We start from the raw sequence: 16283 nt of genomic DNA on the forward strand, positions 1-16283 counted from the left end.
TGCTTTCTTTGCATCTATTAATATGATCATATGACTTTTATCTTTCATTTTATTTATGTGGCATATCATGTTAATTGATTTGCAGATGTTGAACCACCTTTGCATCTCAGGAATAATTCCCACTTGATCATGGTGTATGATCTCTTTAATGTATAGTTGAATTTGGCTTGCTAATAATTTTGTTGAGGATTTTTGCATCTGTGTTCATCAGAGATATTGGCCTATAATTATTTTTCTTTGTAGTGTCTTTATCTAGTTTTGGAATCAGGATAATGCTTAGGAGTCTTCCCTACATTTGTATTTTTTGGACTACTTTGAGAAAGAAAGATGTTAGTTCTTCTTTGAATGCTTGGTAAAATTCACCTGTGAGCCCATCTGATCCAGGACTTTTGTTTGCTGGGAGGTTTTATTTTTTGTTATTGTTGTTGTTTTAAATTACTGCTTCAATTTCGTTAGTCATAATTGGTTTGTTCAGATTTTCTATTTCCTCTAGAGTCAGTCTTCAGAGCATGTATATTTCTAAGAATCTATTCTTTTCTCCTAGGTTGTCCAACTTGTTGGCATATAATTGCTCATGGTATTTTCTTATAATTCTTTGCATTTCTGTGGTGTCAGCTGTTACTTCTCTTTCATTTCTAATTTTATTTATTTCTGTCCTCTCTCTTTTTCTTGATTTGTCTGATTAAAGGTTTGTCAATCTTTTTTTGTTTTGTTTTTTCAAAGAACCAGCTCTTAGTTTCATTGATTTTTTTGTATTTTTTTTTAGATTCAATTTCATTTATTTCTGCTCTGATCTTATTTCCTTCCTTCTCCTCAAGTTGGGCTTTGTTTTGCTTTGCTTTTGTTTTTCTATTTCCTTTAAGTATAAGGTTAGATTGTTAATTTGACATTTTTTTAGTTTCTTGAGGTAGGCCTATATTGCTATGAATTTCCTTCTAAAGTCTGCTTTTGCTGTGTCCCATAGATTTGGAATTGTGTTTCCATTATTTGTCTCAAAGGTACTCTTTGATTTCTTCTTTAATCTCACTGTTTAGGAACATGTTATTTAGCTTGCATGTGTTTGTGTGCTTGTAATTGATTTCTAGTTTCATCATTGTGGTTGGAGAAGACACATGAAATGATTTCAATTTTCTATAATTTATTGAGGCTAGTTTTATGGCCTGACATGTGATCTATCCTGGAAAATGTTCTATGTGCACTTGAAAAAAATGTATTTCCTACAGTTTGAGAGTGTAACACTCTGAAAATGTTAATTGAATCCATTTGGTCTAAAGTGTCATTTAAGTTCTCTTTTTCCGGGCAAAAAATGTTGATTTTTTGTCTGGAAGTTCTATCCATTGATGTCAATGGATGTTAAAGTCCCCTACTATGACTAAATTACTGTTGATCTCTCCCTTTATGTCCATTAATATTTGCTTTATATATTTAGGTGGTTGTATGTTGGGTACATAAATGTTTGCAAAGATTATATCCTGTTGTTGGTTTGCTCCCTTCATCATTGTGTAATGACCTTTTTTGTCTCTGTTAAAGTCTATTTTGTCTGATATAAATATTGCTACCTTATCTTGGGTTTTTTTTCCCATTTCCATTCCTTTACTTTTAGTCTGTGTGTATTTTTAGTTCTAAGGTGGGTCTCTTATAAACAACATATATATGGATCTTGTTTTCTTATCCTTTCAGCTACCCTATGTCTTTTTATTGGAGCATTTAAGCCATTTACACTTAAAGTGATTGTTGATAGGTACGTATTTATTGCCATTTTATTCTTTATAATTATGTTCCTCTTTTTTTTTTTTTCTTCTTATAGAAGTCCTTTTAACATTTCTTGCAATACTAGCTTGTTGGTGATGAACTCATTTAACTTTTCTTGTCTGGGAAGCTCTTTATTTCTTTTCCAATTTTAAATAACAGCCTTTCTGGGTACAGTAATCTTGGTTGCAGGTAGTTGCTTTTCATCACTGTGAATATTTCATGACAATCCTTTCTGGCCTAAAAAGTTTCTGTGAAGAAATCAGCTGACAGTCTTATGGAAACTCCATCGTAGATAACTAACTGTCTTTCTCTTGCAGCTTTTAAATTTTTCTTTGTCTTTAACCTTTGCCATTTTAATTATTATGTGCCTTGGTGTGAGCCTCTTTGGGTTCATCTTGTTTGGGACTCTGCACTTCCTGGACTTGTGTGTCCAGGTTAGGGAAGTTTTCAGTCATTATTTCTTCAAATAGGTTCTCAACCCCTTGCCACCTCTCGTCTCCTTCTGGTACTACTATGATGCAGATGTTCTTATGCTTGATATTGTCCCAGAGGCTCCTTAGAATATCCTTTTTTTTTTTTTTTTAACTGATTAATTGATTGATTTACTTTAGAGAGAGAGGAAGGGAGAGAGGGAAACATTGATTTGCTGTTCCATTTATTTATGTATTCATTAGTTGATTCTTGTATTTGCCCTGACCCAGAGATCGAACCTGCAACCTTGGCATATCAAGATGATGCTCAAACCAACTGAGCTATTTGGTTAGGGATACTATTCTCATATTTTTCAATTCTTTTTTCTTTTTGCTGCTCTGCTTAGGTGTTTTCTGCTACCTTGTCCTCCAAATTGCTGATTCAGCCCTCTACTTTGTCTAACCTGCTGTTAATTCCTTCTAGTGTATTTTCTTTTCAGTTATTGTATTCTTCATTTATGACTTTTTTTATGGTTTCTATGTCATTTTTTATGCTTACTATCTCTTTAAGTTCTCACTGAGTTAATCTATTCTTCCCCTAAGTTACTTGAACATCTTTATAACCATTGTTTTGGACTCTGTATTTGGTAGTTTGTTTGCTTCCATTTTATTTAGTTATTTTTATGTGGATGTCTCCTGTTTTTTTCATTTGAGGCATGCTTCTTTGTCTCCTCATGGCTGCCCTCTGTATTTGTTTCTATGTATTAGGTAGATTTGCTATGTCTCCCAGTCTTTGTATGGTGGCCTTATGTAGTAGGTATGTTGTGGGGCTTGATGGTGCATTCTCCCTGATCACCTGAACTAGGTGCTCCAGGAAAGTCTCTTGTGTGGGTCATCTAAGCCCTCTTGTTGTAGTTGAGTCTTGATTGCTGTTGACGTGTCTGTGGATGGGCTTGACCCTCAGGCTGGCTGACTATGAGGATTGACCCCGACCATAGTGTATGAGCTGCTATGTGGGGGCTGACCCCATGAAGCAGAATTTGTCTCAGTAGAGTCTGGTGCCTGCCAAGACTTCCCTTTGGATGTGCCACTGTGGAGCTAATTAGGTCATGCTCTGGTGTGGTCTGGAGTTCACCACTGGGTATGTTGATTCTGGGGCCTCTCAAAAGGGACTCTGGTGCAGATCAATGTCAGATACTGCCTGTAACTGGCCTTGGGTTACCTGTCTGGAGCTATCAAGCAATCCAAAGTTTGTGGCTGCCTCTGCTAGGGCTGGGTGCACATGGGAGGGGCCAAGTTGTATACCAAAGCTGGTTTCCACCAGCTCTGAGCCCAAGGGCAGGTCAGCAAAATGCTCAAGCACCCAGAGATCCACCTTTGCCTATCTGCTACTTGTTAAGCTTAGTCACTAGAAGAGCCTTTGGCAGTGTGCAAGTTGCTGAAGTTTCATGAAATAGGTTCTCAATGAGTCACCAGGTAGAGGTGAGTTGCATTCGCCAGGTTGATACATATGCAAATTTGGTGCCAGTGCTGGGTCTGAGGCCACTCAGCAAAAGTCTCAGGGTGCGCCAAGGCCAGCCCTCACCTAGCTGAGACCTGTGGATCTTTGTGATGGGGTAGGGTCTCAGGGAGTCGGCAGGATGAGGCCAGCAGAGTTCACCAGGCTCAAACACACCAAGATTTGGCCGTGTTGGGGAAGGGCTCCTTACAAGAATATAAGCACCTCTTAGGTGCAGGGGAAAAAATACTCCTCCCTTCCAGCTTCACAACTCAGTCTCTCCTCTTTTTGTGTCATTTTGGCACTGTTTAAGCTTGCCTAATCCTTACCAAGAGCTCCTCAATAAGGTCTGCATGCAGGCTCAAGATGGAGTGCTTGAGCCTAGCCAAGTGTGGCTCAGTGGTTGAGCATCAACCTAGGATCCAGGAGATCTCAGTTTGATTCCCTGTCAGGGCATATGCCCAGATTGTGAGCTCTATCCCATCAGGAGCGTGCAGGAGGCAGCTGACCAATGACAACTCTCTCATCATTGATGTTTCTGTCTCTCTCTCTCTTCCTCTCCATTCCTCTCTCTGAAATCAATAAAGACATTTATTTATTTATTTATTTATTTATTTATTCATTTATTTATTTTTAAAAAGACAGAGTCCTCCAAAGACCTCTCCATTGGGAGTGATCCCTGAAGGACAGGTCCTCCAGGAGTCAGCAGAGAGGGATATTGCTACTCCCCAGACTGATGTTGCATAGAAGGGAATGTTTGACTTAGGAAAGATGACATCTGCAGGTGGTGTGGGAGAGAGACCCAACTTGCTGCTGTCACTCCAGCCCTCTCCCCACAGCCACACCACTCATCTTCCTTCCTTCCTCCCTCCCTCCCTCCCTCCCTCCCTCCCTCCCTCCCTCCCTCCCTTCCTTCCTTCCTTCCTTCCTTCCTTCCTTCCTTCCTTCCTTCCTTCCTTCCTTCCTTCCTTCCTTCCTTCCTTCCTTCCTTCCTTCTTCCCTCCCTCCCTCCCTCCCTCCCTCCCTCCCTCCCTCCCTCCCCTTCTCTCTCTCTTTCTCTCTCTCTCTCCCTCTCTCCCTCTCTCTCTCTTTCTCTCTTTCTTTCTTTCTTCTTTCTTTTTGGTTAATCCTCACCCAAGGATATCTTTTCCATTGATTTTTTTTTTTTTTTTTGAGGGAGAGTAGGAGGGAGGGAGGGAGGGAGGGAGGGAGGGAGGGAGGGAGGGAGGGAGGGAGGGAGGAAAACATTAATGTGAGAGAGACACATTGACTGGTTGCCTTCTGCACGAACCTGCAACCCAGGGACATGCCCTTGACCGGGAATCAAACCTGCAACCCTTCTGTGTGCAGGCTTATGCTGTAACTTCTGACCAACACCAGCCAGAGCCTCAATTTCTCCCTTTATGACTCTGGTCCACTCCGAGCCACTGTCCCCTGCTAGAGCCCAGGATGAGCACCTTGAAGGAGATACTGTGCACTGGCCCTTCAAGAGTGCCGTCCCCCTTCTCACCAGGGCTAGTGGAATCCCCACCAATTTTCACAGCCAGATATTGTGTGAGCTCCTCTTCTTGGCTCTAGTGCTCTGGACTAGGCACCTTGACATGGGGCTGAGGTCCTTAGTTCCTCCAGGGAGATTCTTTTCAGCCCAGATAGACCTCTGGATTCTCACCTGTCACCTGGGGGGGGGGGGCAGTCTTGATGCCGGTTCCTCTGTAGATCCTTACTTAGAAGACTTCTGTTCAGCTAGTCTTCGGATGCTTTTTCAGGTTGGTTGTTCTGTACTTTAGCCGCCACTCTGAAGTGGTCCTGGGAGAGGTGAGTGTAACTTCACCTACTCTGCTGCCATCTTGCCCCACTCTCAACATTTATTGACCTGCCTTTAAATCCCCCCCCCACACACACACACACACCAGACGCTGCAGGAGACCCAGAGGCCACATACCTCTGGAAGCTGACCATCCCCCTATTCAAGCTTTTCCAGTTTGAGGCTAAGAACCCACAGACGTCTTTCCCTATCTCTGCAATCTTTTCTGAGCACAGGGCTTATCATCAAGCATGTTGAGATTTGCTACTATGACTTAGAGATTTCATAGTTATGTGAAGGGAAAACACAAAATTATTTGGTTTTCCCAAGATTTGCAAGAATTTTACCACAACTTAAACACCTGCTATTATAGCACAATTTATGCCAAAAGAAAAAAAGTGAAGCTCAAAGTACGCCTTAATCAGCCCTGTGACTGAGAAAGTGGAAAACCTTCTTCTACCTTCAACCCAAATTAAAGGGTAGTCAGAATGCACCGTGACTTGGGGGAGCCTTTCTATGCAGTGAAGGGCCATCTCTCTCCTTTGCATTTGCAGAAGCTCCAGGAGGGGTCCACGCTGAAGGAGCAGCTCTGAGGACTTGACCTCAGGGTCTGTGAGTCCAGAGCCATCTGGTCCAGGGGTGTGGGTCCTGGCATGCTGACATCCTGGCTTCATCCCCCATCTACCCACAAACCAGTCCTGGAGGTGAGGGGTTGGGCACTGGCATAATTTTCTAAAACTCTGCAGGTGAGCCTAATGAGAACATATCTACTCTAACCCCTTCCTTTGTAAGTGAGAAGGTTGAGGTCCAGACCGGGAGGTTGCCTGACCAAGGTCACCTAGCTTGTCAGTGGGGAAGCCCTGACTGGACTTGAACTCCTTGAAGACTGGAGTGCTGTGAATTCAGTTTTGAACTTCCGTTTGGGCTGTTCTGAGATTCTGTGGCCTTATTGTGTAGTCAGGCCTAGAAGTGACAGGAAGGCTGCATTCCTCTGAGATGCTTGTCCACCTTCCCTCTGTGTGCTCTTCCTCCTGAGACCCCCACCTCCTGTCACCCTCGCACACTTCCTCCCAATGGTGCAGAAACCCCACTGTAGCATGATGCCCAGGCCTGGATTCCCCGGCCACATCCCAGGCCCTGAGTCACACCAATGAGCAAGAGGTGGCCTCTGCGTGCCAGCCCTGGGTGGCTGATTTCTTCACAGCAGGCTCAGTAGTCTACCCAATGCCAAACTCAAATGTGTCCACATCCAGTTGTTTTAAACATCACCCAAACAGGCAGATTCGTAGTCCGTTCGAGCCTGCCTGCTTTGCATTCCACGAAACTACCCAACATCTGCAAGCCATGGATAACCCAGGCTACAAAGACCCCAAGCTCTGCTGTCCTTTGGAGCCATTTGTCCTGAAATTCCCACTGTGCTGCCGAGTGCATCACCCAGACACATGAGCCCCCTTTCCATTCCCCTCCCCAGCTCCGTGCCCTTCTCTCTTCTAAGCAGCAACCACCGCCAAGTGGCCAGATTCCTACTGTGAGGGTCCCCCCAAAAGCAGCCTGTCAGAGCATCACCCAGTAAGTTTGAGTGTGCCACTGCCACCTCACACTCGCATTTCGTTCCTTGAAAGCCCCAAACTCCGGAAACCTCCTACATCTGGGCCTTTCCCTTTTCCCAGTCTTCTTTCAAAACTCTGCTAGCTCAAGTTCCCTGACTTCTCAAATTTTCTGACCCAGGTAATACATTAATTCCTATTGATTTATCAGTGGCCAATTCATTTATTCACCAAATATTTACTGAGCACCCAGGAGATACCGAGCACTGATCTGGGTACCTGAATGCATCACAGAAGAAAACATGAAAGTCCCCGCATGTGCGGAGTGGATGTCCTAGGGTGACAATGACTCACAGTTTTCCCTGTCCTGAAGGACGCTGTGCGCCTAGGTGAAGAGGTGTTAAGAGGGAGGTCTGGACGGCGTCAGTGAGCTGGTGGGAGGTGCTGCGCTTTAAAGCTGAGCTCAAGCTTTAACCCATGTAGAATCACCTGGAGACTGGTTAAGATTAGATCCTAAGTCAGTGAACCTGGTGTGAGGTCTGGGGTGTGGCATTTTAACTCCCAAATGCTGCTGTGTGGGCCACACTTTGAGCAGCAAGGCTCTAAAGCAGATTGCTATCCACTGACTCTTCTGGGATCAATACTAGTAAAAATAATGTTCATACCTACCACAGAAGGTTATTGCAGAGATTAAATGAGGTAACAGCCCTTTGCATTAGCTATAGATTATCTGCATTTGGCAATGAGGAAACTGAGGCTCCAAGACCTTATCTCATCCAGGAGCAGATGTGAGGACAGGAGGTGGCTCCAGAGTCCCAGGGCTCACTCATGGGCGTGGTTGTTCCCCCACCTTGCCTGGAACTAACCGCATCACGTAAGCCTCTGAAAGGGCAGAATGGCTGCAGAGGGTCATGTGTTCACTGCTGTTGCTACGGTCCAGCCTTGAAAGGAGGACTGAAAACATATCAGCCTCACGGGCCCTTTTGTCACACACAGCATCTCACCTCCATCGTCTGGTTTCATCCTTGTGTGGTCCCCGAGGAGCAGGCGTGGCTGATTCCACGTTACACGTAAGGAAGTGAAGCTGAGATGGGCAGCCTCCTTGATCTCACTGTCGTCACAAAACATGATCGTGACGCTTATCTCTAATCGATTGCCTTTTAACCTGCTGAATGTGTTCGTTCTTAGCAATGAGCTCTCCTCCGAAGATAAAGCTGGGCAGGAAGTCTGGTTTGTGAGCAGGGAGCAGAGCGGGGGGGGGGGGGAGCCCAGCTGCTCAGCCTCCCTTCGTGGGGCTCCTTCCCAGGCACCTGGGAGAGGGGCCCAAATAGCCCCCTTTGGAACCCAGACCTAAGTCAGCTCTTCCGGAACAAGCAAGTGGCTTGAGGCCCAGCTGGGGCCTGGCTCCCGGACCCCAGGCTGGAGGCAGGAGAGCACTCCCTGCTCGCCTACCTATTAGCTAAGGGACATCTGATGAGCTGTCATTCTTAGGGTCTGGCATACCCACCTCCTGGGGCCAAATGCAACATTCCGCCTGTTGATCCCCTTGTTTCCCAGAAGCCCCTCCCTCACATCCCGGGGACAGGATTTAATTTGTTGAGCATTTCAAAATTGAAATACAACGCACGTACAGAAAACTGCCTGACCCCCCTGTGCCGAGCAGTAGCACGCTGCTTGGATCCTCCCAGCTCCGGAGCCCCCCGCCTGACCCTGTGTCCCACAGTCACCGCCACCAGCTTTCAGGGAGAGCGTGTTTCTACTGCACTTCTGTCTAGACGTCGCTGCACACTGCTCAGTTTTGCCTGTTTTGAACTCTATGTAAATGGAATCGTGCTCTCCACTCTGTGATGCTTGTACCCACAGCGTGGGCACGGTTCGCCATGGCACGCTGCTGGCTGTGGCTCATCCATTTCTTTGCTGTTGAGCAGGACTGTGTGCACACACATGGGATCCACTCTCCTGTGATTTGGGTTTGGGTTGTTTCCGGTTTGGGACTATCGTGGACAATGCTGCTACACGCCTTCCTGCAAGGAGACTTGCTCTTGTGTGTCTAGGGAGAGCCAGGCGCAAAGAGGGAAAGACTCAGAGGAGAAGCAGCTAGGCCTGGCTCCAGGTGAGGGAGCCCTCGGCCTCCCCGTTTCTCAGCACTCTCTGACCTGAACCTGGGGGCCATGGACACAGCCAGCAAAGCAGATGTGGTTTCAAGGTTTTATTGTAAAACAGAGCCTAAGTCACAGGGAACAAGAAACTTTCCACTTGACATATACAACACAAGGGCCAGGCACAAGCTCAGCCCTGCGAGGACCTGAGACACATGTGAGTCACCAGTCTTGACAAACATCCAGATGCACAACATCTCAAACAAGCCTCAATGCTGAAAGTGCTGAAATGGTCAAGGAGTGATTCACTCTTCTGGAGTAGAGAGAGGACAGGGCCAGCTGTGCTGGGGGACACTGCCAGCAGCTGGGAGAGGTCTGGAGTGGAGGTGATGCTCAGGTCCCCGGCAGCGGGGTCCAGACTTACAGGAATGTTTCAGAAGAAAAAATTAGGGACCCACATGGTACCTTAACTTCTCATTTTACTGGTTAGGGCATTACAAAAATAAGAAAGAAAAATAAAAAAGGAGACTTGCTTTCATCATAATTTTTCACAAACACAGAAGTGTTTTGATCTCCAACCCCCTTCCAGGAAGGACATATCACCAAATAAAGCACTCTTTTTAAAACTGATTAAGTGGGTTTTTAAAAAATGCCATGAAATCCTTATTTTTCATCTTGCCACAGACCCTAAAAGTGCTGTTCTCCCAAGGTTTGCAAAACAAGGTTTGGGAGCCGCTTGGTGGGAGGCGGTGAGTGGCTTCAGGGACCTGGGGCATGGACAGTGATGCAGGAGGGGGAGCTGAGAGAGGAGAGCAGAGTGTGTCCAGGCTGGCCAGGTGGCCCCAGTGCTATCCGGGAGGCACAGGTGACACTGGAGAAAGGCCTTTGAGCTGTGCCGTGCTTCAAGTTGCACTTTAGAAAGACCACTCTGGAGGCAGCATGAAGGCTGAGTCAGCCGAGGGGGCTGGAGACAGAGTTCGGATACCAGGGCTCCCGTAGTTCCTTCTGAGGGTCCACCTGCCAAGGCTGCTCCTCAGAGCCACAACAGCCGGGACCAAGGGCACAGGTAGAGAGGCATCTGGAGTCACGATGTGCTGGCAGTGGCGTAGGGGGTGGCAGCACCACTAGTCTTGCTGGAAGTAGAACTTGGTGATCCTGATGGCCTCCTTGGGTGTGTTGGTGAGGCTGACGGGTTGGTCTGCCTCGAGCGCCGTGCAGAGGAACCAGCCAGGGCAGGCGACCGACTCAAAGCTGGTGGTGGGGCCGCTGTCTGAGCGGATGAAGGTGAAGCGCTCGTTCTCCTCCTCCTTGGTCTTGCTCAGGTCAGTGATGTTAACCTCCTGAAAGCCAAGAGATGAGCAGGTGAGAGCTCCTCCACACCTACCCTTCCACCCCAGCACAAGGGGCCCTCGGCCAGCCCACAGTGAGTGCCAGAGAGACGCTGACTTGGAGACGCCTGCAGGAGACCACATGCCCCATGGTCACACCTTGTCTTGGGAAAAATCTGGCCACTCTTGCCGGGGTCAGAAAGTTTAATGAACACACGGCCACATCAGCAGAGGCGCAGGCCTTGGGAGGCTGGGCTCGGTGCCTCCCAGAGGCGCAGGCCTTGGGAGGGCCTGTGCCTCTGGGGAGGGGGCAGCACAGAAGGTGGACACACTATCTCTGTCCATTTGACGTCATCCCTGCTCCGCACAGAGCAGGCAGTCACTCTCAGAAAAAGTGCCCTGCCCACTCGTGGAGCAACGTGACTGTGCTGCACTTATGGCCACTGTGAGTTAAGGTTCACATTTGGGTTAAGATTTGTTCCAGCAAGTTCCTGAGACAAAGCCATCTTTTCTGAGGACAGCTCATTAACACTGCATGGAGCCAAGGAATGCAGGGCCCCGGATGGGATGCCAACCCACAGGCCCGAGTAGACAAGGACTGGGAGAGAGAGGTCCTGGACAGGGCTTTAGTGGAAGAGCCAAGTCTAAGTACGTTAGAGACCCTTGGACAAGAGAGTGGCACAGAGAGATTGAGGTCCCCAAATGAGCCTCCTCCAGGTGTCGACCCCTGTGGAGTCCCCTCCCCCATTGAGATGAGACTCAGCCACGTGATGGTCTTTGGCCAAGGGGACGCTAGCAGTGTGATGAAAACAGACGTTTAATACGTGCTGTGCTTTAGGAATAACCCCTCTTGAAAGCCAGCAGCCATGCTTTGAAGAGGCTAAAGCTGAACCCCAGCTCTGGGTGACCACGTGGAAAGAGCCTGGGGGAGGGGAGACCATCCAATGCCCCAGCCAAACTCCCTGCCGACTGCAGCTGCAGGAACAGCCCCACCACCCCATGTGAAACAGAAGTGCCCGGTGGATCCCAGACAGCCCACAGAGCTATGAGAAAGAACACACGGTGGCTGATTTGGCCACTGTGTTTGGGGTGGTTGTTATCTGAGGCGGGTCCTTACCTCCAGCTGGAGCCTGGTCTCATCTCCAACCTTGACACAGGCCAGGCACAGCTTCCCGCCATGGATCCCCAGGAGCACAGCATGGGGCTCGAGCTTGACGGGCACCACGTCTATCTTCTCTGGAGAAGAGCAGAGGGCAAGGTCAGGTGGCAGAGAAGAGGAGGCAGAGATGGAGAAGAGCCCGGATGCTCCCTAACTAAGCCCAAGGTCATAAGGACAGTGAAGTCCCATCTTTTGGGTCTGCATGCAAGCAGATCAAACTGAGAACCACCACCTCACTACTGCTCAGGGATAAAGTCGCCGAGGTTCTGCTCCACGTGATTTCCACTAGGAGATACCTGCGCTCCAGTTCAGCAGGTATGCTGCTCAGGGCAAGGAAAATCGCAAAGGAGGCCCTGAGAGCAGCCCCAGGGCTTGGTGGCTTGGAACAGCCTCTCCCTCAGTGTCTCTGGGCCTCACGTAGCAGTAAAAGCCAAGTCTTTCTGCCTCGGGGTGTTTATTAAGAGCAACACAGGGACTGGAAAGGCAGGTCTTGCTCTCCTGCCTGGTAAGGAGTGGGAGAACAGGGGAGGGGGCAGGGTGGGGAGATGGAGGTGATGCCAAGGTGGCCAACAGGAGGGGAAAGCATCCCAGGAGGCCAGTGCTGAAGCCCTCCCACTACGTCACCTGTCTGCCCTCATCCTACAAAAGGGAAAACTGAGGAATAGACTGAGGGTGGCTGCCCGCGTTCACCTGGCTTATTTAGAACTTGCTGAATGTGTGTCCACGAGTAAGGGACATAGCCCAGCTTGCATGCGGTGTGTTCACTTTGGGAGGGAGTCAGAGTTTAAATGCACAGGAGGGAGGAAAGGCTCGATCTTGCCTCTGCCCTACCCCGACTGTGGCCCACTGTGACCACTGTGCCTGCAGGAGGAGGCCCCCCACCTGGGCTCTCCCCTTCCCTGCCCTCCTGAGGCTGCCCTCAAATGTGCCCTCCGGTGACCAGGCCTCCCCAGCGGGATCAGGGTGTCACAGAAGCCACACACTGCAGACCCCAGGCAGAGTGACCCAGCGCCCGCACCACCTCAGCGTTCCTGGCAGCCGCTCACCTTCTAGTTTAGTATTTGGTCCTTGCAAGTATCCGGCAACTAGCTGGTTATTCCTCAGGTAGAAGGTCTTCTGGTTGACATCCCAGATTCTGAAAAGCGAAAGGCCTGCTGTACTGGACACCACTGTGTCCGGCCCTATGCCCAGCGCCTTCTTGTGTCCCCCGAATCCGTTGAGTCTGCCTGCAACCTTCTGCCTGGGAGTGGCAGTTTAGCACCCCCACGGCATGAGGGGGTCACCTGAGGTGGACCCTGGTCAGGAGACAGGCCCACTCCTCGCCCTGCTGCTAGTCCTCAGGTTCCCGGGATGAGTGCCTGGATTCAGCCCTAGAGTGGCGCCTGCCAGTGGGTAGGACTTTCTGGGGGCACAACATTCTCTGTCCACTGTCCCACGTGGTAGCCACCAGCCACCAGCCACATAGGACCCCTGAGCTCCTGAAATGCGGTACGACTGAAGTTCTTAATTTTTAAATTTTATTTTACTTTTATTAATTTAATTTTATTAAGTATTCATTTAAATGTAAACTTAAAGAGTCATCTGAGACCAGCGACCACCACAAAGCACTGTTAGAAGTTTCAAGGGACAGCGGACCTTGTAGTAACAGTGGGGGTCTGTCCCAGAGCCTGCTCGCCACCCACGAGGGACCTGCTCTGGGCCTGGCAGGGGCAGCCGTCCCTGGAAGGGGTCAGCTTCCTGTCCAGCTCACTTCACAACCACTCTGTTAGGCAGGCGGGGGGGGGGTCACTGTAAACCCCTTGTGACAGATGGGGAAACTGAGGCCCCGGGATGCAATCCTCCACTGTGTCAGCCCAGACCCTGCTAACCACCATCTAGAACTTGGGGCCACGCGGCCCCTGGCGCCCTCTCTGCTTCTTTGCCGGGCACACAGCCCCAATCCCAGCTGGGCTCCCGGCACGTGTCTGTCATTCTCTGGGTTGCCAGGGTCTCGGGGAAAGTCAGCCAGGCCTCCAAAGCCAGCCAAGCTGGCACCTCTGGGACATTTTGAAATACAAGCTCGGAAGGCCCGGCACGTGCAGCCCCCATTCCCAGTAACGGGCACCCCTCTCCCGCCCCGCTAGACGGCGGGGCCTCCTCCGCAGCCTCACCTGAAGACTTGCATCTCGTAGGGCCTCTTCCCCGAGGGCCGGCAGGCAGTCTCTGCAGGGAACAGGAAGAGGAGGAGGGGGATCAGGTGACTGAGGGGGCACCTGCGGACTCCCATGCTGAGGGACGGCGGGCGGCAGGGACTGCCATTCTGGGCCCGAGGAGCTGCTTATAAAGAAGGTAGTCACCCGAACCAGCAGTTGCCGCCCTGTCCCACTATCAGAAACGGAAATGCCATTTCCAAAAACAGAAACCCTTGCTGTTGTCACGGTCAGCCCTGCTGCGTGTCGCAACGCGGTGTTGTAACCACCCCTGCCCTTTTCCCCGGTGTAATTTCCCCAAAATGGAGATTTCTGTTTCCCTTCACTGAGTTCCTGGGAAGAAGAGCACAACCAAAACCAAACGCGCGTATCTACCTGACAGGTGTCCCGAGACTGTTTGTTGATTGACTTAAAACCGATGGGAAGAACCTAAGGCATAGACACATGGGACAGATTGCCAGCTGTCGGGGTCGGGGAGGGACTGGGTGGAAGAAGGTGAAGGGATTGGCCAGAGGATATACACGCATAACCCAGGGACACGGACAGCAGGCGGCGATGGCCAGAGGGAGGGGGCACTGGGGCTGGGGGAGGTGGGCAAAGGGGTGGAAATGGGGAGGAAAAGAGACTTCGCTTGGGGTGATGGGCACATGGTGCAGCCGGCAGATGATGCTTTATTGAGTTGTACACTTGAAACCTATATGGTTTTGGGAACCAATGTCATCCCAATAAATTCAATTTAAAAAAACCCATGAGTTGGAGTAAAAATGTCTCCTTTCCTAATGCTGAGTGCCAGGGCCTGAGCACAGGGACAGTCTCATGTCACACAGTGTCCTTTGCTGAACTCTGGACCAGGGGCTATGAACGTTCTGTTAAAAGGACCAAACAGTAAACATTTAGGAATGGGTGCCACGCAGTCTCGAGATTACTCAACTCAGTGTCGTAGTTTAAAAGCAGTTAAAAAGTCTGTAACTGAACAAACTGGTTGAGTCCCATCTGACTTTATTTACAGAAACAGTGGTGGCGGCTCTGCCTGCAGTTTTCTGACTCCCGCTCCAGAGCCAGCTTCCTGGGATGGGGGAGGCGTTGACATCAGATCTGCTCCTGTCGTCCACATCTCTGAAGTTATGGTCTTGGGACTCTGGGGTGAACTCAGCCCTGGGACAGAAACAGATCCAAATTCCCCCTCTGCCACTCGCCTGTAGCCACCTGTGTCGCCTTGGACAAGTCACTTCACTGATTTGGGCCTCTGCCTCCTCATGTTCAGAATGAGGGAGGAAAGGGAAGGGAAAGGAAGGAAAGGAGAGGAGGGAGGCTGGAAGGGGAGAGTTCTGGCCCAGGGTGGGCAGTAAGAAACATTAACTGCCTTCCTTACCACATTCTAGAGACTTGGAAAGAAGCTAAGCACACTTGTAGTTATGGATGGAAAAAAGGTGAGAAGGGTTCCGCATGGCCTACGTGATGGGAGCACACATGTCAGTGCAGAAGGAGATCCGAGTGTTTCAGGATGGGAGGGGAGCTTGGCAACCCTCCCAGCTCCCCCGTCACTGGAAGAAGACCCAGGAAGGAAAGGGACCTGCCCAAGTCACACAGCTCGTTAGTGGCACAGATAGGACTCCCAGCCAGGGGCTATCCTCCTGAAGCCATTGATATGAGTCTGACTTTATTTTCAACCAACAAATCAGAGTCTGTGTCCAAATGAAGGTAAACCCTCCAAGGAAGAAACTCGCACTATATTTGGAAATTGCTAACAGAGTAGATCTTACAAGTTCTCATCACAAGAAAAATATTATATAACCACGTGTGGTGACAGGTCATTATGTTCTACACATGAAATTAATGTCAATTACGCCTCAATAGAAAAATAAAGAGGAAGGTTACAAAAGAATTTCCCAAATCTTTAAAGAGCTTCTCATGAGAGCAAATGGAATATTTCTGCAAAAGCTGTATCAGCTCCCTGGGTGTTTGCTTGGAGAGTCAAATGACTTGTACGTGTCCCTGCACTATTGTCACAGCCCTGTGAGTTGCTGGGAGTTGTCTGCCTTCTGTAGCACATTTGAGGAATGGTATCGGCCTTTGAGGGATGGGTGGCGATTTGTCTTTGTTAGTTTTTGGAAGGGCTGCTTGAAGGAGGTGATATGTGTGAATCCACAGTCAAGGTCCTGCTTACAGTTGTGCTTCTGGGTATGTTCCTCAGTCCCCAACCCAAATTCAGAGACAGATATCACCTGGAGAGCCGAAGCCATGGGTTTCCACCTTACCCAGGTGTGTGCCCTTTGCCCACCATGCATTTCTGGGTCTGGGGTGGGACCTCCTGGGGCTGGGCTTGAAGTCAGACAACCTGGGCTGTGTCCTCCCATGTCATTTATGAGCTAGGCCACGCAGGACATGTGCCGAAGCTCTCTTGGTCGAAGTTTCTTGATCCATTAGCTGGGGTTAATAATAGAACCTTGTCATGGTCACTATGAGGACTGAGATACTGCATGTGGTATACTTAGCC

The 16283-nt window shown here is 49.3% G+C and overlaps 1 protein-coding gene across 1 annotated transcript; it reads right to left on the minus strand.

Annotated features, from left to right (window-relative positions):
* Positions 1 to 9207: 9207 nt before the first annotated feature.
* LOC308566319 (interleukin-1 receptor antagonist protein-like) lies at positions 9208 to 13980 on the minus strand. Its single transcript, XM_081156478.1, has 4 exons — positions 13748 to 13980; positions 12644 to 12732; positions 11556 to 11674; positions 9208 to 10450 (listed from the first exon to the last, which is right to left on the minus strand). Exons 1-4 carry the CDS (start codon positions 13861 to 13863, stop codon positions 10235 to 10237), a joined length of 540 nt encoding a protein of 179 aa, XP_081012604.1. The 5' UTR covers positions 13864 to 13980; the 3' UTR covers positions 9208 to 10234.
* Between the last annotated feature and the right edge of the window lie 2303 nt (positions 13981 to 16283).

This window comes from Miniopterus schreibersii (assembly GCF_964146895.1).
Source record: "Miniopterus schreibersii genome assembly, chromosome: 13".
Taxonomy (NCBI): Eukaryota; Metazoa; Chordata; class Mammalia; order Chiroptera; family Miniopteridae; genus Miniopterus; species Miniopterus schreibersii.

What these genes read in the sequence shown, in the direction of transcription:
- LOC308566319 (XM_081156478.1), bottom strand. Translation starts at nt 13,863, where the DNA reads ATGGGAGTCCGCAGGTGCCCCCTCAGTCACCTGATCCCCCTCCTCCTC. An exon ending in ACCAAATACTAAACTAGAAG is followed by an intron (nt 11,675 to 12,643) that starts GTGAGCGGCTGC and finishes GCTCTTCTCCAG; the next exon opens with AGAAGATAGACGTGGTGCCC. An exon ending in AGACCAGGCTCCAGCTGGAG is followed by an intron (nt 10,451 to 11,555) that starts GTAAGGACCCGC and finishes CTTGGCTTTCAG; the next exon opens with GAGGTTAACATCACTGACCT.